The sequence below is a fragment of the Cryptotermes secundus genome, unplaced genomic scaffold (assembly GCF_002891405.2).
Source record: "Cryptotermes secundus unplaced genomic scaffold, Csec_1.0 scaffold340, whole genome shotgun sequence".
In the NCBI taxonomy this organism is placed as follows: Eukaryota; Metazoa; Arthropoda; class Insecta; order Blattodea; family Kalotermitidae; genus Cryptotermes; species Cryptotermes secundus.
The window spans coordinates 1-24,409 of NW_019731980.1; the positions used below are offsets into that span (position 1 = coordinate 1).

General features: G+C 43.4%; 1 protein-coding gene across 1 annotated transcript in view; it reads right to left on the bottom strand.

Moving 5' to 3' along the window:
* Nucleotides 1-309: 309 nt before the first annotated feature.
* LOC111867381 overlaps nt 310-24,409 on the bottom strand; it is a 41,213-nt gene continuing 17,113 nt past the window's right edge. The window contains exon 6 of the mRNA XM_023857178.2: nt 310-1,125. Coding sequence (XP_023712946.1) covers nt 985-1,125 — 141 coding nt within the window. The 3' untranslated portion in view covers nt 310-984. The remainder of the gene's footprint in view (nt 1,126-24,409) is intronic.

A 24,409-nucleotide genomic window follows, 5' to 3' on the forward strand; every position in this document is an offset into this window, starting at 1 on the left:
ATCGTAGTTACGAGTTATAACTGTTCAGTACATCCAGTAAACAATCCAAACCTAGTGTTTAGTCACTAACACGTGACAGTAGGTTACTTACCAGTCAGCAAATTCATATTAATGTTCATGGCGCGATTTACGTCTTCAATTGCGTTCATCTGAAACAATATTTGGAAAATTTTGATTTATCCTTTATTACCACGCAACAAATTGAGATTCTTCTGTCATTTCGCCTGTAAGTATGTGGAATCGTNAATTACATTGACGAACAATTTAAGAGTAGATTAAATTCGGAGAATATTTCTAGAATGTCGGCACTAATCAATTTGGTCATGAAGGCATCACAACAGCAAGCAGGGGACAGCTGTTTCTGTTTGGAACTTGTATCGAGCACCAGTTCTTGTATTGGGGGCGAGGGAGGTTACTGCTGTCATGGAAAATGTCACTGAAGATATAAGAGTCGGTTTGTAGCTGTTCTCAAGGGTATATTTGGCAAAGTAGGTGTGTCGCATCTTTAAGAGACTATAGTAATTCTCTGCAACCATTTCCTTAGCCTGTGTTTCCCTCTCCTTTGTGGTCGTGGGACCCACGGAAGGTGACAGTATTTTTCCTTGTTGCTCTATCCACCACACCTGAATGAGCTGTAAAGGTGTACATGGGATGTCAGCTTGACTTAATTTCATCTGATTCGTGATTTGCGCTGGTGTACTGTCATGTGGCGCCGATCACAGTGGCCGCGCGGTCTCGGCATAAACTCTCTTCGCTTCAACAGTGGATCGTGGGTTCGAATCCCACTCGAGGCATGGATGTCTATCCTTGTGAAGGGCCTATCAGCGGTCCAAGAAGTCCTACCGACTTTGTAAAAGATCAAGAAACAGAAAACGAACCGAGGTTCAACAAAGGCCTGTAGAGGTGGAGAGTTAGGCAAACGGTAGCTGGAGTATGCCCTTCTGAGCATTTATAATAGCTTCAATTAGAATTTTAGTCTGGTCCTCATTCACCTAAAGCTCTATCCAGTTGAGCTGTGTTGCTTGGTAAGTAGTAATTATCTGTCAAGAAACTTACCAGTCCATTCACCATGTACCATGTCAGTTCCAGTAATAGTGGCACAATGTATCTGCAATTCTGCTTCGCCTGCAACACATCAGAAGAAGATTTGTATAAGATTTAATCCCAGCTGCAACTCGCCTACTGACTGAATTTCTGAAACCTTCTGAATATATGCCGATTTATTATTTTCCAAATCCTGTTCAGGAAATTTCAACCAATCTCTATCTCTCTCTATCTTGGAAACCATTTTAGTACATCAATTAGATAAGTATATGATTCCATATTAAGAGCTACTTATACAAGAAATGCAGGCTATGCATAAATAAATGCTTTTCTGAGACTTACCGCAGTAGTTTGGGCCATACGAGTGGCTGCCTGCAGGAGACACTGCCATATCCTCATTGTTTCGGGGGGGGNGGGGGAAGGCACGATTTCAGTATGTCACACAGGTGGACATTCAGAAATCGAATGCCTGACTTGTTACCGTGATGTCAATTTGTTCCTGTCCTGAACACAGCACAGTGAGAGTGTCCACTCGTAGAACAACATACAGCCATTCATTATTATCTATCTTGGTCCCCAGTGTGTGATTTTGTTCTGCCATTCTCTCAGAACCGATAGGTCTTCTTCTAATGGACTGAAGCAATTCGCCTTCACATTCTTCGTCTAAATGCTTTACTTGCACAGGGTAATTCTGTTTGCACAGTCGATGGCTGTTGTTTATCAGTTTACATTCCATGAAGTCGTCTCCCATTAACCTAGCATACTACTGATTATATACGTGGTAGAGTCATTAAGTTCGTGGAATGTGGTTTTATCGCATCATATTACAAGGTGACGGAGCGCTGACTCACCCGCCACGTCACTGCTGGGGGGAGTGGTTTTCCGTTGCGCAACATGTCACGATATAATCATTTAACGTAGAAAAAATACAGTTACAGAAATGAATGCATCAATGCAAAGAGTGACGTGCGGTACTATTTTTTGTAAGGGAAGCAGTGGTATCTAATAAACCAACTGATAGCAATCAACTCACCAAAATTTACGTCACTTATTGAATCAATAAGGTCGTTTTTTATTCTGTTCGATAAACCTGTAAGTACTGTACTGTTCTCAAGGTAAAAAATTGAGTTTATGATCATATTTCCTCAACAAGTGAACTAATTCCACATAATTACCTCGGCCGATAGAATCCACGCTTTCGTCATGACCACAGAGGACAAGTGGCCTCTTTCCTAAATGGTAGACGATGTCAGTCAAGCGTTTCACTATTTCTCTTATTTTCTTTCACACTTTCATTATGCTGTAGTATCGTCAGGCCCTTTTTGACTGTCAAGTTGACAGCCAGTTGGAGATTTCCCGGACATAAGTTGCATTGTTGAGATCACCAAGCCCAGTCTTGTTACATACATTTTTTTATGAGAAACAGTAGGCATAGCCAACAAAACAGTTTTCCTATATTACGGCAACCGTATAGCCACTCTGTTTTAGAATACTGTTTCAAATTAAATTTCCTCACACATAATTTGGTTTGTGCTCCCATGTCAGTCGGCCTCTTTCTATAATTATTTTATTTTCACAGAAGTCCCTGCTATTAAACTCCTGTTTTAAAAGGCTTTCGATTGCACAGTCGCAGTCGCGTTTTCTGCCAGCATTCATTTTAGCTGTGACCTGTGCGTATAGTCTAATGACTCCCCTGCCTTTGTTCCACAATATGNTTGTACCAAAAAATGACACTTGCTTCCCTTAAACGCAGATAGCTTCTTTCTGATTCGTCAGTATACGGTGACAAATACAATCTTATGCCATCTAAATATACACTTACATAAATAAACTCCGTGATGTTAGTCCGCAAGCGAACTATACCGACCGAGCGACCGCCGCTTTTCGGCGAAGTTTAGTGCCAACTTTTGCGGATAGAGGGTGTCGTGTGTTCAGCGCAACGAATCCCCACCGCCATTAATTTCTGTTTTCTAGACCGGAACTGCTATTTCCTTGAAATAGCTCCTCAATTATCATAACGAGGCTGAGTGGAGCCCGTTCCAGACCCACTAATTCTCAGAAAAATTCATCTGGTAACGCTGGGAATCGAACCCTGACCACTAGACCATAGAGGCGGTCTCTGAATATACTCTAACAATATTGTCACGTGTTGGGTATGTCACGCAACAAATAACTTCACGTGGGTCTCGGATTTAGCGAATCTTTATTCGGCACTCGTGTTTACACAATTTACGAGTATAATTACTATCCACCGTTTCGCTGTTATAATTAATTCTTGTGCCACTGTCGGCTGCTATATTTCAACTTTCTTCAGCGGTGGCTATTCCAAGACTTAGTTCTGTATCTCTCGGCATCTGCCCCGAGACTGTCTGGCGAATGCATTCAACCCCTTTTTATACCCTCGGCCGCTGCTATGCAAATGAACCCTCTGTTATAACCGCGGAAACGCTGGTTTGTTGATTTTGCGCTTCCTGCGCAATGACCCGCTGTTACTGCGTTGTCTCTGTGGGAACGCTCCGTGTATTCGTTGTAACCGTGGAGATTCGACGTTCTCGACGCAACGGCTCACTGTTGTTGCGTTACTATGAAAGTGTCTTTTCCAAACACGTTACATTATTTTAATAATACTTAATGTTACTTAAAACGCCCNAGCAGAAGTGTCTGTAATTATGTAAACACAAATGGACAAACATATTGTGACATAACGCCTGTATGCCGGAATAGTTCATTGCTAGGCAACCGCTCGATGTACAGGTTCCCATGGAAATGATCAAGCACGAAGCACAAAGAGAACCCATTTCAAAGCAACGGGAAGGTAAATACAAAATAGCGGTATTTTTGGAGGTGTCTTCTGTTCGAGCCCTGCAGAGTGATTCTGGAGGAGAGTTCAGTTCACAGTTCAGTGTGGAGCGTTAACCAGAAGGCAAGAATGTTAGGAGTGGTTACCAGGAAACGTCTTATGAATACATTGCAGAGGAGTGGCCATTGTTGAGAACTGTTAATTTGGAGTGAGATGCTATGATATGAACCGAAATGTCGCGAGTTCGATTCCCGATTAGGTCAGTGGATTTTTAAATTGACCTAATCCTTTCAGTCGCACTATGGCCGTGGGGTCACCAGGATATAACTTGGGAGGTAAAGGAAGGCCGGCGCGTAAGGCTGACNTTTAGGTTGGGGGGGGGGGGGGAAGGAAGGCCGGCGCGTAAGGGTGACGACTTCACCGCTATGTGTGAGCAGATTGTGTAGAATATGTGGGAGCGTCCACGGCCTATTACGGGGATAGCTTTACTTTTTTTTTTTTTTTACATGTAAGTTCGTCAATAAATCTCTTCACCAAACCAAAGCCCGTCTGTAGTCACTAAAACGTGACAATCTAATTGTTTTTATAATATGTGAATTATGATTTTCATATGTCTATTCTGATGGAGATATGTAACCCATCATGACATATTTGTGTACTAATTCCCAGGTCAAGGGTATAGTGAAAGGTGCCTCTAACATAGATTTAAGGCAATTAGGGTAGAGAGATGTAGAAATGTGTTAAAATAGAGATACAGCGAACCATAGGTTAAACTAGAGGTAAAAGGCGAAGTTAAGCCAAAACTAAATGAACTGAACCATACATTTGATGAGAAGGAAGTCGACGATGAACTAGAAATGCACAAACAAACGATAAAGGGTAATGTATATGAATTGAACGATTTAGATGTAGAAATGTGAGAGAGGAAAGATGCAAAGAAAGAAACCTCTGATGTAGGTTCAAGGCGATTAAGGGAGAGATAGATGTGAGCTGATTCAGTCACAGCAACAAGAAGATTTTGAGAAACCACTCGAAACGAGTTTGGAAAAGAATGAGTTAAATAGTGAACAATCACAAGAAAAACATGGCTGCTCAGCTCTGCTTGCTCCCCAAACCGCCACCTTTAGTGATCATCCTAGTGAAAATACAGGGTTTGAAATTTCATATTCTTGTTTAAGAAATGGTTGTAACAAGTGTAAAACTATGTCTGTGAATGCTGAAACACAGGAACCTGTTGCCATTGTTGGATTGAGCAGTTTCGATGATTCATCGTTTTTCACTGATAAAATTCCAGAAATAAATTCAGATAACAAGTATATACTGGATGAGAGTTCATAACTTTGGAGTGTACCTCAGATCTGATGGTAAATTTTAGATACGCTATTGGAAAATTGAGTCAGACGAAAGTGTGTGGTAAAGAATATTCACAAAGTGGCAATGTACTTTTCGCCACATAATTCAGAAAGAAATAGAAGGGCAGCTGACCCTAGTAAGAGTTGATGATAGTAACGTAGAAAACTAAGTTTTAGAAACAGTGCATACCGAATGTTTCCTAATGTTGAAGACCGCAACGTCTAAGATTTTACCCTTCCCAGTGAAATTAATCCTAAGAATTTAGGTAAACTAACTGAATTAGGTGATTATTTTGAAGAATCCCATACAATTGAATGATTTGTTTTGTACGTGTATGAAGATAAGTTGGTTAAGAGTCCACAAATAGAAATCACGTTTAATGATAATTGTAAATCTGTAGCTATTCTTGACACAGGGAGTGAAGTAAATTTGTTGTCCGAAAGGCTTTACATAAATATGATAAAGTTAGGTATCGACGCTTGTACCTTACCTCTTGAAGGCGTAGTTTTTGATAACAGCCTTTGGGAAACGTTCTAACAAAGAAAACAGACCATGATCTGGTTCAGTATAGGTGAAGGTAAAATTGAAGGGGTATTCATGATTTCTCCACAGCTTAGAGATGATGTTATTCTAGGATGTCAGTTCCTAGAAGAATATACAGTCAGCATCAGGGCTTGAGGTGGGGCGGGATGCGGCGGATGGCATCCCGGTTCTTTCCTAAATGGCTTAAAAGCATCCCGTTACTTCTTTGGCAGTTAATGCAATGTACAGTACCTTAATACCTTAAAACGGGAAAACCATCCCGTTTCTATTTTCATTCCACCTCAAGCACTGGTCAGCATAGATCCCAAAAGAGGAAGTTTAACGTATGCAATAGAAGGTTGCGTTAAAGCACAAGTGTTTCGTCAGTCAGCTGAGTTTCGAGAAGTAAAACGTGAGTTCAAAGTCAAGGCCATATTCCTAATTCCATACCTGATCCATATCCTAGTACCTCATCAGCTGGCATTCAAGGTTATTTACAACCCTTAGTGGCCCCCAAGTACCACATATTCCGTATTGCAGCCAGCTGTAACGGAAGCGTTTACAAACTAAGCAAGTGGGCGAGCACTGTGATGACGTAATATCTGATAATATTGTAATACGTGAAGACCTATCTTCTCCGAAACGTTCAGAAAGTGACGATTCCCTCCATAGTGCTAAGGATGAATATGGTTGTAATTTTTCCGTCGAATAAGACGACGATCTACGTGCGAGTAGGCCCAGGGAGGATACTCAGATTACAATGAAACTGTGAGAATGCCTTTTTTTTTTATCTCCGTCCTGAGCGACGATGATCTATGTGCGAAGTTAGCCCAGAATGTAGCTCCTGTGATGATAATGCCGCCGCTTCGCAAGACTACGAATTGAATTTCCTAAGGGAAAACCAGTTACCTTCCTTCCACGCTTCCTACTCACAACGTGTGCCGGATACAAGGTCTTCACAAGAAGCTTATCTACCTTATCTGGTCAGTGAGTATTCTAATCTTGACGCATTGCAGAAGACGGATCTTTTCCGCGTGTTAATTAAATTTACAGATAATATGACCTCCCGACCAGGGAAATGTATGCTGTTCAGTTATAAGTTTCAAGCGGAAACCGATCGCCCTATAGTGGGACATAGGCCGCCTATATCCTTTGCTTTAAGGCCAGCTGTTAAGTCAGATCAAATGGTAGAAGATAATATTTCGGAAACTGGAAACTCTTCTTTTCTGAACCATTTTACAATAGTACAACGAGATGACGAAAGCCAAGAATGTATATCGATGCTCGTAAGTTAATCAGTATACCATCTCTGATTATGAGCGCACACCTCCCCTGCAAGAATTGCTACAGAAGATTTGATGGGACTAGTTATATGACTTGTTTCGAGATTTTTTTTATTTGCAGTTGCAGAAGCTTTTAAGCTAACTTGGGAAATAACACTGAGACTTGTGTCTTCTTTTATGTGGATGACATTCAGGTTCACTTTCGTATGCACGACAGATATTTAGAATTTAGATTTTTTATAGAAACTTTGTATATTCTGTAGAACTTTAGATGTAATATACAGTTACATAGTCTTGAGTTGATGAAACTTGCACAACAGATTAAAAAGTTTTTGTTTTATATGAAAATGAAAGAGAAATTATAGTTGACGTCTACATAAGGTGACCTACTCATGACAACAGGTATAATGCTGAGAGGCTATGTGTACATAACTGTAGGTCAGCGCAGTTAACATGTATAACAAATATGTGATGATAACGTAAAATGTAACCTAAATAATGAAAAGAAAGGATGAAAATAAGACCCAAAAATTTCAGTTTATCAGTTAGTAAAGTGGAATACACGTATGTGAACATTCCAGTGATAGTAAATAATAATAATAATAATAACAACATAGTGATTACGAAGGATGTTGTTTCAAGTACACTCATGAGGAACATAGTTAAGTATTAACTGAGATGCGAACCTCCGTAGAAGACAGAAAATTTTAGTGAAAATATTATCACTTTGATATCCTAATCAGTCTTAAAGTGCTACGAACAACTAATCAACAAACACAAGTGTGTTACAATAGACAAGGTGTCGCAGAAACCGATGTTGCTATAACCAAGTTTTACTGTAAATGTTTCATTTCACTTCATTACAGAAACAAAATTTACTTAGGAGATCGTAACCGATTACTTCTTTTTAGTAATATACTATGTACTATATGTACTTCGCCTAATTTATGTATACATATGTATATTTATTGTATTTTCAACAAAATTTAAATTATAAATTGTGGAATTGCGTAAGTCATCACGCACTACATTACGCTATAAGCCAAATATTAAGGCAGCGTCTACACGAGCGCACAAAATGCGTCCGTTGTAACGAACGTCGTGACGTCTGTTGTAGAAATAAACAAGAGAGGCGAATGCTACCCTTTCTTCTCGCTCCATTGCAGACAAAAAAACTACGCACCGCATTCTGCAACTGTGTGGTGTCCTCAGCGAAGTACGTTCGTTACAACGGACGCATTCTGTGCGCTCATGTAGACGCTGCCTAAGTGGGAATCGCTCAACGTCGCATGACTTCTTATGAAGCTGATAAATTAGGGACTCTCCCTCTATCTGGTGAGACATGATGTAAGCTTCATAAGTTAGTAGTTAACCCTGTACTCTCCTGGTGTATAGCCAATCATAATGCCAGTTACCGGATGATGTATAATGATAAGCTGCTAGTGGCGTGGTACGCTCAATTCTTTGTTAGAAAAGCAGACACAGCCTGGTACTCGAACTGTAAAGACGCGTGCAAGTGTCTGACCTCGAAAGGAGAACAAAGAACTGTATATAACCATAACAACTGTATCTAACAATGGTGTAAATTCAAAGTATTAAATAAAATGTAAGTGTTCATAAGTTTTGTCGTGGGTTTTGTTGACTGCCTTGTAGGATCCAAGACCCACTTTACGGCCCTGTGATAGTCTCATGTTCCCCAACTGAGTGGCGCCCTGTACATACTTCGGAACGTCACATATGATAAGCAACGAAAGGTGAGGCTACGTTATCGCCTGCTTCCTCGGAGTCGCTAGAAGGCAATTCACAGCGAGCAGCTGCGGCCACCTTAACCCCACAACGCGTCGCTTCCGCCCGCACCTGCAAAACGATGGTCACAAACTACCCAGACATTATTATGATGCAGTAACCCTGCATAGTTAGCTGATGATGACCTTGTAGGCTACATATTATTTCACTCAAGTCTGAGGGCGTGTGACATGAAAATCCTGCACGCGATATCGTAGCTGGTTGAGGCACTGTGCTACAAGCTGGAAGGTATTGGGATCGAGTCCTGATAAGGTCATTGGATTTCTTCAGTTTACCTAATCCTTCCAGCCGCACAATCGTCGTGGGGTCGACTCATCCTCTAACAGAAATGAGCACCAGGAATATACGTGGGGGTGAAAGGCGGTCGGCGCGTAAGACTGACAACCTTACCGCCAACTCTGGACCGATTGTCTCACAACCCTATAGGCTTCCACGGTCTGTTACAGGTATACCTTTACCTATTTTTTTACCATCCTAGTATGCAGTAGGATAAAGCAGAAAAATTGAACATGAACTGAAATAATGTATATCTTAAGATGGGAATGTAATGTCCTACATTATGCGAGGGGCAGTCAAAAGGTTCCCTGAATGGTGTTATAGCACTCTAATGGTAGGACATACAGGAACGATTACAAAATCACCTTCAAAGTAGGACTCTTGCGCGCGCGCACACTTGCTCCATCGATCCTAGCGGTGGAAAGCTTCTTTTGCAGTCTTCCGGAGCTCAGCCGACGCATTCGATTTGATGTCCTCCGTGGTTGCGAAACGTGTCCCCTTGAGGCCCAATTTCAGAGTAGGAAACAGCCAAAAGTCACTCGGAGCGAGATCTGGAGAGTACGGTGGTTGAGTGATGACAGGAATGTTTTCTTGGCGAGGAATTGCTGCACAACATGCGATGTGTGTGGGTCGGTGCGTTATCGTGATGGGGAAACCGCTGTCCCTGCCGCTTGTCGCGCCGCTTCCTCCGAACCGCATGCGGAACCTCTGCAAAACTTGCACGTAGAAAAGGCCAGTAACAGTACCATATCCGCGATGTTTATTCTTCGATCACATCGAATCGGTTATCGCACTTTTCCAATAATTTCTTCTTCTCTGGATGTCGAAGGTCTTCCGCTGTGCTGGTCATCTTCTAACGTCTCCTGTCCGTTCTGAAACCGGGAAAACCAGTCGTAAACTGCGGATTTCTTTAGTGCAGTATCACCGTAAACGTTATGCACGGCCGATAGCGTCTCTGAAGCAGATTTTACCAAATTGCACATGAACTTGATGTTCGCACACTGTTCGAACTGCGACATTGCACCGAATGGCCACTCACGTCTAATTCAAACGGAACAGTAGCGACACTGCACACTGAAACCTGTCCAGACCTGTTGGACCTGCGAGCAGACATGCTGAGCTACCCACCACAACAGCGTGTGCGCTATCTTATCGCTCGTTCTTCATCTGCAGGAGAATTCCAGGAACTTTTGACTGCCCTACGTAGTATAGAAAATTTCTTCAGATGTTTCAACCAACCTCTAGTCAATTACAGTGACTGAAATTGAAACTTTACTTTCAAGTCTGAAGGCATGTAATACCTGTAACATCTTAGTATGCAGCAGGATAATGCAGAAAAAACTAAATTTAACTGAGATAATATATGGGCCACTCTAAATTACTGCCACGGAGGATTTCCTTGGCCTATACTTTTGAAACCTTTTGTGTCACTGAATGCGTGTATGTTTCAGGCTCTATTCTGCAGCATTTATTCTACAAGCAAAACCTTTTTGAGTTACACTTTCATATTCTATCAGCAGTTTATTTCATTATTGATTGATTGATTATTACAGGCCAAAAAGACCCCGACAATAAATGAGAATCACAGAGATGGGAGACATAATGTATATACACTGAAGTGCCAAAAGTCATGGGATAGGCACCTAGTATCGTGTAGGACCCCCTCTAGTCCGGCGAAGTGCAGCAACTCGACGTGGCATCGACGTAGCGGACACCGGTCAATGACTTATTTAGGTGGACGAGCAGACCCAACTCATGCCACGTGAACTCACCCCACACCAGTATGGAACCACCACCAGCCTGCACGGTGCGTTGTTGACAACTGGGGTCCATGGCCTCATGGAGTCTGCGCCACACTCGAACCTTACCATCCGCCCGAAACAACTGGTACCGTGTCTCATCGGACCACGCCACATGTTGTCAATCCTCCAGGGTCCAATTAGGGACGTCACAAGCCCAGGTGAGGCGCTGTGTCCAGTATCGTGGTGTTAACAGAGTCAATCTGGTCGGTCTTCTGCTCCCATATCCCATGGAAGCTAAAGAACGCTGCACTGACCTGCTGGATATGCGTCTGGTACCTCCTGCATTGAATGTGGATGTGATTTCAGCCAGTGTCGTTTGTCTGTTACCACCGACATTTCTAGCTAGTCATGCCCCGTTCAAACTCCGATAATTCACGTCGGCTTGCCATGAGCAGACTGGTCGTTGTTCAACCTGACTCACGAGAGAACACCTCACAACTGATTCTGCTCTGGGCAGGGACGGTGGCGCCACTTAGAAATAAATTTACATCCTGCTATCCCATGACTTTTGGCACTTGAGTGTATATACATATACAAATACATTATTGTACAGAAAATATTTTCAAATGGACATTAAACCCCGTAGTCAATTACAGTGACTGAAATTGAAACATACTCGTAATGCACATTTACAAACATCATACATACATGTCATTGAAACAAAAATTGTTTCATTGGAAAGAAAATGGCTCCTGACTTGTGTTGCATACCTCATATTTATCATGAATTCCCTTTTTTGAAAACAGACATGAAAAATAATGCAAAATCTCGTCTACCGAGATAAAATTCACCATTCAAAATAAGAAAACGGCTGGAAATACTGCAAAAGGAACAAAGATATTATGGATGGACTAGCATACAAATCACAAAATGGTCCAGTCGTCAGCTTATGATATCCCACTGGTACTATCCTGAGCCAGATCAATCCAATCCATACCATCTCATCGTATCTCCCTAAGACCCATTTTAATCTTATCCTTCCACCCATGGCTAGGTCTTCCTAGTGGCGTCTTTCGTTCTTTCCCACCATAATCCTATATACATTCGGCTTCTCCCCATCCGTGCTACATACTCTACCAATCTCATAATCCGTGACTTGGTTGTTCTAATAAGTTTTGCTTGGCGACGAGCACAAGTTCTCGTCCTATACCTTCTTGAATTGCTCACTTACACAATCCTTCAAGTTCTTATGACCAATTTACTTCAAACATATGTGGGTCTTTCCTTAAAGCGGGGCAGTACATTCCAGACGTATGCCAAGCAATTGGCAAATCTGTTTCTGCTTTGTATACCCTGATCTTCTGGGCTTCAGAATGTAGAACAGAAGAGGGGGGTCGCCGGCATGAACCCTCACCAGGCATAGGCTAAATGGAAGCAATATATTCCCTCGAAACATTGGTATCCACTTAACCAGACTACATGATTTCCCAATATGAAGGATGTCTACACAAAGATTTTACTGTTTTACTCACTTCCTTTCACAGGGAACCGGGATAGCGCAGTCGGTATAGCGACTGGCTGCCGACTGAACGGCCTTGTGGTTGGAGTTCGAGTCCTGATAGGCGCAGGAATTTTCTCTTCTTAACGTCGTCCAGACCGGCTCTGGGCCCACCCAGCCTATACAGTGGGTACCGGGGGCTCTTTCTACGGGGGGTTCAGCGGTCAGGGCGTTAAGCTTACTGGTTACCTCCAACTAGTGCCGAGGTCAAGATAATGTTGATCTATACATCCCTTCCCCCATACGTCTTCATGGCGCAGTGGTTAATTAATTAAATTGAAAGACAACTTCACCCTACCTTACTCACGCCTCCCCCCAATCTTACAAAACTCGACGAAATCTTAATAGCTGGTAAAACGTGCAAAATACAAAAAAAATATCAAGAGCTAAATTTAGAGCTTACGTTTATAGCAGAGCATTGATTTTTCATTAACTCACTATAATTTATATGCTTGGCAGATGGAAACATTTCTCAACCAGGGTGAAGACAGAGGAAAGTTGATAAATTTGTATTTAAGTGGATAATAGTAATTCCATCTAGTGTAACCAGCTTAATGTAAGTACAGTAGAACTTGGTTATAACGTCATAAAAGGGACCTAAAAATAGTGTCGTTATAAACGAATGTCGTAACTGAAATGGGCACTTCCACAGTAGCCTCATGTTAGTCACGTAAAAATCTACCAAAAACCGAGTTAAAATGTTGCATTTTTTAGTGAAATACGTAGTTAAGCACAGACTAACGTAACATTAATGTGGAATTGCCCAAATGTGTAATATCAAAGACATATTACAGCGCTTTTCACTGACAATACACACAATATTTCACGAATCACTTTAACTTTCTCTTCAGTGCTTAAAACTTTCCTTTTCATTGCCATGTTTTCGCTACTGCACTTCTCTGGGTTTAGGCAGGAACACTATAGGGTAAGTAGACAATGTGAGGTCCTGTTAGACGAGATTCTAGGAAAGGAATGCAGTTAACAACCTGCCGCGTCCTCTTGCACTATTCACGCAGTCCCACCCCACACCCTTGTTTTCGCATAAAACCCACGCTCCTCTTGCAGCCCGCGGTCGTATTCTTCCAGGACAGTCACGTCAGCAAGTAGAGAAAATGAGGGTGGGCAGACACATCAAACTTTCCCACGATATCAGAGAAATTCAGGAATGAAAATGATGTTACATACAAGGTTGATGCATTTGTGCATGTCGTACTAAGCAAGGTATAAAAACAGTTGCTTTATGAGGAATTAGTTCGTACCATTGAATATTTGACGCAATAGACAAGGTGTCGCAGAAACCGATGTTGCTACAACCAAGTTTTACTGTATATATAAATACACCTTCACACGTTTCGGGACTCTATATTTGGAATTCTACCATTAGAAATTAAGATTAGATTTATTAGCATGAAATTAGAAGCTTTCTGGCCCTATGAACGTATTAAGGCGATTTATCTCAGGTTTTGCCAACATTGCTAAACTGCTAACTAGACTAACGGAAGAGAAGCCTTCCAGTTGACTCCATAGGTGGAGGCCGCTTTCCAAACATTAAGGAGAGGGGATTACGGGCCGCTCCATAGCTCAAGCGGTTAGTTGCTGGCTTCCCACCGCGGCGGCCTGGGTCTGGTCAAGTGGGATTTGTGGTGGACAAAGTGTTGCTGTGGTAGGTTTTCTCCGAGTACTTCGGTTTCCCCTGCCAATCTTCACTCCAATTGCCCCACAATCACGCTCACCTGTCATCTGGGGCTGGTACAATAGGCCAGAAGTGGCCGCAGTACAAGGGACTTAGTCCCACCCCACTAGCATTAAAAACAAAAACAAAATACTTCGGGATTGGAGGAGTTCTCTCCCAATTACAGGACATACAGGAGCATGTCAGATCTTACTACAAGACGCTAAACAAAGTAAAGAGAAACTACTGCGTCACCCGACGAGAACTACTTGCCATAGTGAGGACACTTACATTTCCAAGTACAGTCATTCGCGGTTACAATTACTGTTCACCGACAGTGAACTGAAGTCATGTAGCATAACAGGATCCTATCTGTACCAAGATTCTGCTGTTCTAAGAACAGAAAGGGTGGGAACTGTTTGCTGTGACATGGAGCAGTTATTGTCAGGTCATTCTGTGGGGTACTGTAGGAAAGTTCCCTGACTAGGTCAAAACTTACTCAATTTTGGCTGCTATCCCCTTAAAAATAGGCCCACTTCTGTTCCCTTTGGATATTGGACACTGCTTCAAAATGTCGTCCCTTGAATTTCATTTTCAATTTGCGATGCAAAGCGAAATCACAGGGGTTAAGTCCAGTGAGTAGGGAGGATGGGGAACGATAACCATGTTGTTACTCACAAACTCTGTTGTTTTGAGGGACGTGTGTTCAGGCACATTGTCATGATGAAGGAGAAATATAGTGCATGTTCTAATTTTCTGTTAAGATCTCCTGGCAAACTCAATAACTGATCCAAGCGGTGTCTAGGAGCTCATGGATTGTTCGATGATGGTGTTTGTGGATGAGTTGTAGAACTTTTTGAACATTTTCTGAATTTTTCTTTTTTGGTGCTTGTTTGCTCAGAATATTCGTCATCTTCAGCTGACATTAAACAGACCTTGAAACATGAATGTCGTTCAAAAACTGCTGCCCGGCTTAAGGATCGTTCTCCAAAAGCCTCACAAAGCATTTCAAGGGTTTCGGTAGTGGATTTACCAAGCTTCACATAAAAATTGATGCAGACACATTGCTCGATTTTGCCATCCATCACAGACAAAACGAGCAAGAATTCGGAAAGCACTCAAGTAAAAACAGTGTGCGTTCACATCGCGGTGTCACTTGGCAGACTGATGCAATCAGCCTCCCCTCTCAGCTTTTACTGAGGCAGTTACAGAGTTAGCAGTCCGGGAACTTTCCGATACCATGTATTTCCAGTTTTCCATTTGTCTTGAGCTTCATGACTTTACATTCATACATCAGCAGATGGTACCGGCAGTTTGTGGACAGTGGATGTCTCTGTAAAGGCAAGAGTTCTGGGCGGCCACGTGTGCCATATGTAGATGTGGAAAGAGTGAGGGAGACGTATCAGAGAAGCCCAAAAAAATCATTACGTAGAAGAAGCAGAGAATTGCAAATGCCAACAACGACGTGGAGGGCGCTGCGTAAGCGTATATTATTGAAACCGTACAAGTTGCAGCTGTTGCAAGCTGTGAAACCACAAGACAAGGTAGCCAGAACTCATTTAGCTGAGGACATTCAAGAGAAGATGGAAGACGATGGTTTTGTGGAACGTCTCGTTTTCATTGATGAAGCCACTTTTTATCTGATTGGGATAGTTAACCGACACAACGTACGTATCTGGGGAACACAAAATCCACATGCACAGATTGAGCACGAGCGCGATTCTCCCAAAATTAACGTCTTCTGTGCTGTTTCTCAACAAAAAGTATACGGGCCTTTTTTCTTCGCTGAAGCAACAGTGACTGGTAACACCTACCCAGACATGCTGGAAAACTGGCTGTTTCCACAACTAGCCAATGATTCCAATGACTACATTTTCCAACTGGACGGTGCTCCCCCACATTTCCATCGCAATGCAAGAGGTTTGCTTGCTCTGGTCCTTACGCAACGATGGAGTGGACGTGGTGCAGGTGAAGATGGCCCCCCTTCTCCGATGGCCATCCCGGTCCCCGGACATAACTTCATGTGATATCTTCTTGTGAGGGTACGTGACGGACATGGTTTATGTACCCCCATTGCCCCAATCGCTCCAGGATCTCCGAAACAGAATCAGTCGTGCTGTGGACACCATCACACCTGAAATGCTGCAGCGGGTGTGGCAGGAATATCGACTACCGCATTGATGTGTGCCGGGTAACGAAAGATGCGCACATAGAGGCACTTTGATGGATGCATATAAGAGTTGGACAGTTAGGCTTCCGATTGACACATGTTATGATTGTACACAATAAGATATACGAAGTATATACGTATCTGAAACCCCACCATTCTTTTAGGAACACCCTGTATAAAGTTTTCTTACCTTCAAATATTCTTGATTTAGAGCCTTGTATATAGCCTTGCAGGTCTCTGAAATGATTTTGCCAAAAGCTTGAAGTGTTATAATCGTGGCAAACTTGATATCCAAACGACCGTCGTGTCGCGGGAAAACGAAGAGTCGCTACGATTCGTGCTTCAGGTGTAATAGCATTCAGCACCACAGTATCTTTTTTCACTATCAACGATTTTACTTTTGCAAGCACATACTTTAAATTTTCATCTGACATTCTAAAATAGTTTTGGTAGTCTTCGGGACTATCATTTCTAATAAAGTTCAATAAATTTAAATGTGGAAATCTGTCTCTACCTAACAACCAACTCTTAGCCCACATTTCTCCCCTTTTTCCGTTCTTTTTTTCCCCCCGAACACACCGCATTTATCCAGTATTATCATCGTTGCTGCAACTTGCTCCGATGAACTCATTCTGGATAACGAAATGTACGAGCAAAGTTGGGAAGTCCGCTCGTGCGCGTGTGGTGAAATAGATCCGAGTCAAGCTCGCCCAGCCGGACTCGTACGAGTATGGGCACCTTTAAACAGCTGTCAGATTTTAAGGAACATCTCTACTCTGTGCAGTTCCAGTAAACCTTCGCTAATACTGTTATAGTTAAACCGAGTGTCTGATAATCCTGACTGAAACCAAAAAAATGAAATACACTGTTCACAGTTGAGTACACACTTTAAAAGGCATATGACATTTAGGAGCGAGAGGGATTAGAGCAAGAGGCCTTTGAGACTGTGTTGAGTGCAATTGGAAAGACTGAAACTGCGCAAGGAAATATCCAAGGTTGCCTTGAGCTGGATGAAGAAGACCCTGGATTTCAGCCTATTGTCGTTTATAGTTTTTAAATAAAGGCTTTACAGTGATTTATTTTATTTTTATAGGACTACCTATGCTATTAAATTTTCCATTTATATCTTTTCTACCTTTTTATGGCTGTCTTTTGTGTCATTAATCCGGATGACCTCTCCCTCCCCCAATTAAGTATGCTAGAACTGCCACCTAGTGCTTGATTCGGTGAAGTAGGGCACCGAATTCCGCCCTTAAGCCGGGTTTACACGGGTCAAGTAAACGGTCATGTAGAGCGGTAAAGTTAATCAGAATATTTTTCTTGCATCGTATAAACAGTTTCGGCCAAGTCAAGTACCGACTTGCGTCAAGTAGCGAGACAAGTCAAGTAGTTCTGCACGGTGGACAAGTAACTTGACTTGACTGCTACCCCCACCACGAATTTTACCACTTGATCGCCTACTTGACCGCTGACTTTACCAGTGTAAACAAGAGATGATGCAAGTGAGCAGGCCGGCAGGGCTAATATTACCAGCTTTCTCATATCAGGCATTTGATTCGTATACACTTTGTGTATTTCCTCCCTGGTTTTGTGTAGTTTGTGAATGATGAGGTGGTCAGAAGAAGAAACCATTCGGTTTGTTGAGCTCTACCGTGAAAAAGAGTGCTTGTGGAAGAAGAGTAGTGCCAAGTACCGCAATAAAAACTTGACACCACATCCTCTTCACAGGATTTCTCTGTTCCTCCAAAACTTGTTCCAATTCTTCCACGAGAAGATTCGTTAAATTTATCAAACAATTTCTCAGCACAACACGATTTGCAGCCATGTTTCAAAACCACTTGAACAACTACTGGACTACGTGAAAGCACGTGTAGTTAAGTCAAGTCAAGTAGAACAAAACCATGCAAGTGCAGAGGCAAGATACTTGACCCACGACTTGACCCGTGTAAACCCGGCTTTAGTTCCTGGTGCAGTTACCGAGTCAGTTGCAAGTATTTGTTTCGTGCTCCTATAATGTAATAACTTACATTCACATACCTTGAGTGAGTGAAGTTTGTTGGAATTATGTGAATGTGTACATATTTCGTAAGCTGATCTTGTATGCCTCTTAGTTAATAAAATATACATTGTTAATATATCGCCTTATTTACTGCAGCTCTGAAACTCAGATACTCAGAGTAAAGTAGCTATCCATTGCTGCGCAGTGCTTGTGCACTCAAAGGCTCCGGCTTGTTAATTTGAAACTTCTAAACTAAACCTTCGTGAAAACAAGATGTTAGATAGGTCTGCACGAAATAACTTCAGGAGCCTGAATAGCTCAGCGGGTATAATGACAGTCTAGGGGTGGGACGGTTGGGGTTCTATTCCCGACAGGGGCAAGAGATTTTCCCTACATCGCAGTGCCCAAACCTGCTGTGGGGCCATCCAGTCCTCTATTCAATGGGGTAAAGCGGCCGAGGCGTGAAGCAGACCACTCACCCAAATCCAGTGCCGAAGTCAAGACTGTTGGAGCTATAATTCCACTCCCTCCATATGTCTTAATTAATTAAGCGCAGGGACAATTTCGGAGTTGGAATAGCTCACTCGATATGGGTACGGGCTGGACCGCCGGCGTTCGGTTCCCGTCTGGGTAAGATTATTATTCACTTCTCCACAACGTTCAGATCGGCTCTGAGGTCCACCCAACCTCCTATGCAATGGGTACCGGCGGCTCTTTCTCCGGGAGATAAAATGGCCTATGTCAAGAATGGTAAAGCTATGTTTCCAACGCACCCACTCGTTTTATGGCATAATGCTTGGTTAATTAAGCATAGGGATAACGTTATCTTTTCCTGTTACAGGGTAGGTTCGAAACAAAGATATTTGTCAGTCTCTCGACCTTGATACGCTGACTGCATGTAGCTCGTAACATGAATATCCTGTGGGATAACAAAGCCTAATGCCTATATTCGTGGTAGCCCAGTTAGGTGATGCACTATGCCACAAGCTGGAAGCTCGCTGGTTCGATTCCCGATGTCATTGGATTTTTCAATTGACCTGAACCTTTCAGCCGCACTATGGCCCTGGAGTCGACTCAGCCTGTTAACAGAAATGAGTACTAGGAATCTTCCTGTTGGTAAAAGGCGGCCGGCGCTTAAAGGTGACAATCTTACCGTCAACTGTGAGCCGATTGTCTAGAAAATGTTGGAGTCTCGACGACTCCAACCATATGGGCCTCCATGGCCTGTCACAGAGATAGCTATACCTTTCTAACTTGAATCTCTGTACCGTCTTAGACATTGGTAACAAAATTTGGAGTGCAGTTTTCAATCGAAATGTCTTCAATTCTTTGATAAATGACTGGGAACAAGGACTGTGGATGTTAACACTCGTTCATTATGTTACCTCACATAACAAGGCGTAAGAACTATGCAGTTAGTAAATCCATATGAGTCGCCTTACGCAGTAAAATGACTACGTGACTGGCTAGGGGATGGAGGCCCCCCTTATGCCCCCGAAAGGCGTAGCAATGTTTGTCTGCCACTGCGTCAAATTGGTTTCGGGGGCACGCATTTTTTTTTCCAATTTGTACCGGGGACTCAAACCCCGAAAGAACTTCCTTCACCCGGCTCCGAGGAATAAGCATCTGGGCTACTTGACGTCTTTCGTCGGCGGATTCCCAGTTGCGCTCTAGTACGCCGTTTCTCACAGCGAGCGATTTCCACTGGGCCCAGTAGCTTTTGTGTGTGGGACTCCGATCCGCGATATCCTGCCATTTCGGTCTTTGCCCGCTTTCTAATTCCTGTAAAATAGGCTCTATGTCTGGGTCTTTTAGCTGTTCCTTCCTGTAATGCCGCTAAGGTTACGTACATGTAGATATAGTTTTTTTGGGGAAAAAATTGGAATAATAGTAGCTAGACTCTAAGATTAAGAAACAGCCATGATGATACAATCCAGGAAGCTTAGGTCTACAATGAATTGTTACAGGGAATGCCTGAGTCATTAGAATGCTAACCCGGCAGTGTAATAGCGCTGACATAGAGGGGCGAGCTATATGAAGTGGGTCATAAACACTATGGCAGGAGGAAAACGATGAGTCAGAGGAGGCGGTAGACCCGAAAGAGTCAACCCCTTCTCGATGGGCAACCAATGAGGGAGGCCAAAATCACGTCAGAATGGGCAGGCAACCTACCCGGAACTCAAAGAATCAGCAAAGAGAGGTTATATAGACCCTAGAAGACTTAATCCGAGACCTTTTTGCCTTTAGACTTTTGATTGTTATTAAGTAACTTAGAGTTCAGGGGAGGCTGTCGCCGAGAGAGCGATGGCCGTGAGTGTGCGCTGGTTGCTGATGACGAGCACCTTCTTCCTCATCTCAAGTAAGTGAAACCATCTTCATATAGCCATGAACATTAAGTGTAACAGTGATAATTGTAAAGTGTAAACCCACAGGGGAAGATAGGCTTCTAGATTGACTAGGTTCATTCAGTGATTCCAAGGCATAGAATACCCGCCAGCAGGGTGACAGGAGGTAGAACCAATGATGACTGCAGGTTCATTATCCAGTGTAATACAACCGACAAACGTCGGCACAGTGTGTATAGTGTATATAACGACGTGCGTAAATAGAATAGGATAGGAATGTGTACGAGTTTAATTCAACCCAACATTTCCTTAAGTGTTACCCTCTTCCTTGACGACTCCAGGACCTCCCAACGCTCCGGCGAATTACGAGTTAAGCCAGGACAGGGACGCAAGCTATGATAAGTTTACGAGATTTCTTGAAATAACAAGATGGTGGCAGCATACTAAACGGGGTGACAGAGCGGGATATTTCCACGCCCTCTGTCATCACGGCAGAAGNGGAGAGGTATAGCGGCGGCTTCAGAGAGGTACAGGGTGGAAGCGGTGGAGGTACCTCCACGCCCCCTGCCACCACGGCGTAACACTCCCTTAGGGTAACCGGGTCCCAGCCGGCTGCCGGTGATGTTGCAATAGCGCGTGCTTCATTTAGTCCCGCACTTGTCTCGACTTTGTGGCAGTGCTTGCACTGCTCTTGGCAGGGTCGCCTTGAAAGAGCGTCGGCGTTGTGTCTCCGGCCTTGGCGGTGCTCAGAAGTAAAGTTATACTCCTGTAGGCGTTGTATCCATCGTGCGGTTTGCCCTTCTAGATTCTTAAAGCTCATTAACCATGTTAGCGCGGAGTGGTCTGTGCGCAGGTGGAACTGTTGTCCGTATAGGTATTTGTGGAAGTGTTCCATGGTCTTCACTATGGCGAGTAGTTCTCGTCGGGTGACGCAGTAGTTTCTTTCTGCTTTGTTCAGCGTCTTGCTGAAATAAGCTATGACAGCCTCCTGTCCGTCCTGTATTTGGGAGAGTACTCCTCCAATCCCGACATTACTCGCGTCCGTGTCCACGATGAACTTCTCCCCTGGCTGTGGGTAGGCAAGAATCGGGGCAGCACATAGGGCTCCCTTTAGTGTTTGGAAAGCGGCTTCCACTTCTGGGGTCCACTGGAAGGGCTGTTTCTCCTCGGTTAGCTTAGTTAGTGGTTTTGCGATGTTGGCAAAACCTGAGATGAACCGCCTGTAATACGTGCATAGGCCCAGGAAGCTTCTAGTCTCGCGTTTATCCTTCGGGGTCGGCCATTCTCGCACGGCTTTCACCTTTTCTAGGTCGGTAGATATCCCTTCCGGCGATACGATGTGCCCGAGGTACTTTACCTCTTTCTGTAGGAGCTGACATTTTTCTTGGTTGAGTTTCAGGTGTGCCCCTCTGAACCTCTCAAACACTTTCCGTAGGTTGAGCAGGTGCTCTTGGAATGTGCGCCCTATTATGATGACATCGTCCAGATACACGAGGCACGAATCGTACGTGAGGCCTCGTAGGACTGTCTCCATTAGTCTCTCGAAGGTTGCCGGGGCGTTGCAGAGGCCAAAGGGCATGACTGTGAACTGCCACAGTCCTTGACCTGTCGAAAACGCCGTCTTTTCCTTGTCGTCGGGGTGTACGTCGACTTGCCAATAGCCGCTCTTCAGGTCGAGGGTGGAAAACCATTTCGCCCCAGCTAGGGTGTCCAGGGTGTCATCGATCCGGGGTAGTGGGAAACAATCCTTCTTGGTGACGTCGTTCAGTTTTCTGTAGTCCACACAGAAATGGAGCTCCCCATTCTTTTTCCTGACCAAAACGACCGGGGACGACCAAGGGCTGTCCGATTNTGTAACGCTTTGTCTTTGCATGTTGACGAGCATTTCTTTCACTTCCGATTGTTTTGCCAGGGGTACTCTCCTTGGTGTCTGTCGGATTGGTCGGGCGTCCCCGGCGTCTTTGTCAGAAAGAAGAACGGGGAACTCCGTTTTACATTTACACTTGCAGTGCTACAATCACTGCTCACAATAACTCGGCGATGCTGGACTGGCTTCTCTGGCGGTTATCCCAGGACTGATCCCTTAGACGGCTATTCCGAGACTCCTTCTCCGAAGACTATTCCGAGACTCCTTCTCCGAGGCCTGTTCCGAGACTGACTGTCTCTCGTCGAAGCTGGGCTATTTATCCTTGGCCGCTGCTAGGTAACGAACCCTCTGTTATAGCAGTGGAGACGTTGCATTGTCGGTTCCGCGTTCCCTACGCAATGACCCATTGTTATCGCGTTGTCTCTGTGGGAACCTTCGCGTATTCTCGTAACCGTGGAGATTCGATGTTCTCGGTACAACGGCTCACTGTTGGGGTTACAGTGCCGCTATTGTTACTTCCTATGTAACGGTCCATTCTAGCGTTTGCACTTGGGACGGAATTTGTACGACGACTAACCTGAGTTAAGTCTTTGTGGTTTTATCGGTCCCTTTCGTGGATACTGTCGAATTTGTGTTTCAACTACAGTGAATTCTGTAAAGCTAAAATTGCCAAATATTGCCTCCCGTGTGCGAGCAAGCTTATGGAATCGCTATTCAAACTTTTCGAGTGTCTGAGAAGAGAAGGATTAAATGAAATGTGTGTATAGGTAAACATTTGTCTGATAATTTTCTTATCCAAAATAGTCTAAAACGTGGAGATGTTTTATCGCCCTTGCTTTTCAACTTTGCTTGAGAATATGATATTGGGAAGGTCCACAAAAACCAGGTAGGACTGATATTGAATGTGACACATCACCTGCTGGCCTACACTGATGATGTGAATCTGCTGGGAGATAACATAGATACCTCACAGAAAAACAAGGAAGCTTTAACCGATGCTACTAAGGAGGTTTGTCTAAAATTAAACACAGAGAAAACTAAGTATATGTTGCTGTCTTGTCACCAGAATGCAGGGAAAAATCACGACATAAAGATAGGTAAAAGATGTTTTGAAAACGTGGCACAGTTCAGATATTTGGAAGCAACTGTAACAAATCAAAACCTGATTCAGGAGGAAATTAATAGGAGATTGAATCCGTGTAATGCTTGCTACCATTCAGTTCAGAATCTTTTGTCTTCTCGTCTGCTGTCTAAAAACATAAAATTTAGGATATACAAAATTAGAATTTTCCTTGTGGTTCTGTCTGGGCGTGTAACTTGGTGTCTGACATTAAGGGGGGAACACAAACTGAGGGTGTTGAGGATAATATTTTGACCGAAGAGATGAACTGACAGGTGGTTTGAGAAAACTGCATAATGAGGAGCTTCATAACTTGTACTCTTCTCCAAGTAAAAAGTAAAGCTATGCCTGTACCAGGCCATGAAGGCCCATAGGGTTGTGAGACGTTGAGGGTCCCACATTATCTAGACAATCGGCGCAACGATGTAGCGAAAGTTGTCAGCCTTATGCGCTGGCCGCGCTTTACTCCCCAGGAAAATTATTTAATTAATTCCTGGTACTCATTTCTGTTAGAGGCTGAGTCAACCCCAGGGCCATAGCGCTGCTGTAAGGATTAGGTCAATTAAAAAAATATCCAGTGACCTCATCGGGACATGAACCCGCGACCTTCCAGCTTGTAGCATATCTCCTCAACAAAATAATTAGAATGATCAAGTCAAACGGGATGAGATTGGAGGAGCATGTAGCACGAATGGGGGAGAAAAGAAATGCAGATAGGATACTGGTGGAAAGCCAGAAGGAACCCTCAGAAAAGAACAGGTGGTACGCATGTAGGATAATTGGGACGAATAATCTTAAGTTGGGAGCAATGTTACGTGTACACCCATTGCTAGGCAACGAGTTGCTAAACTA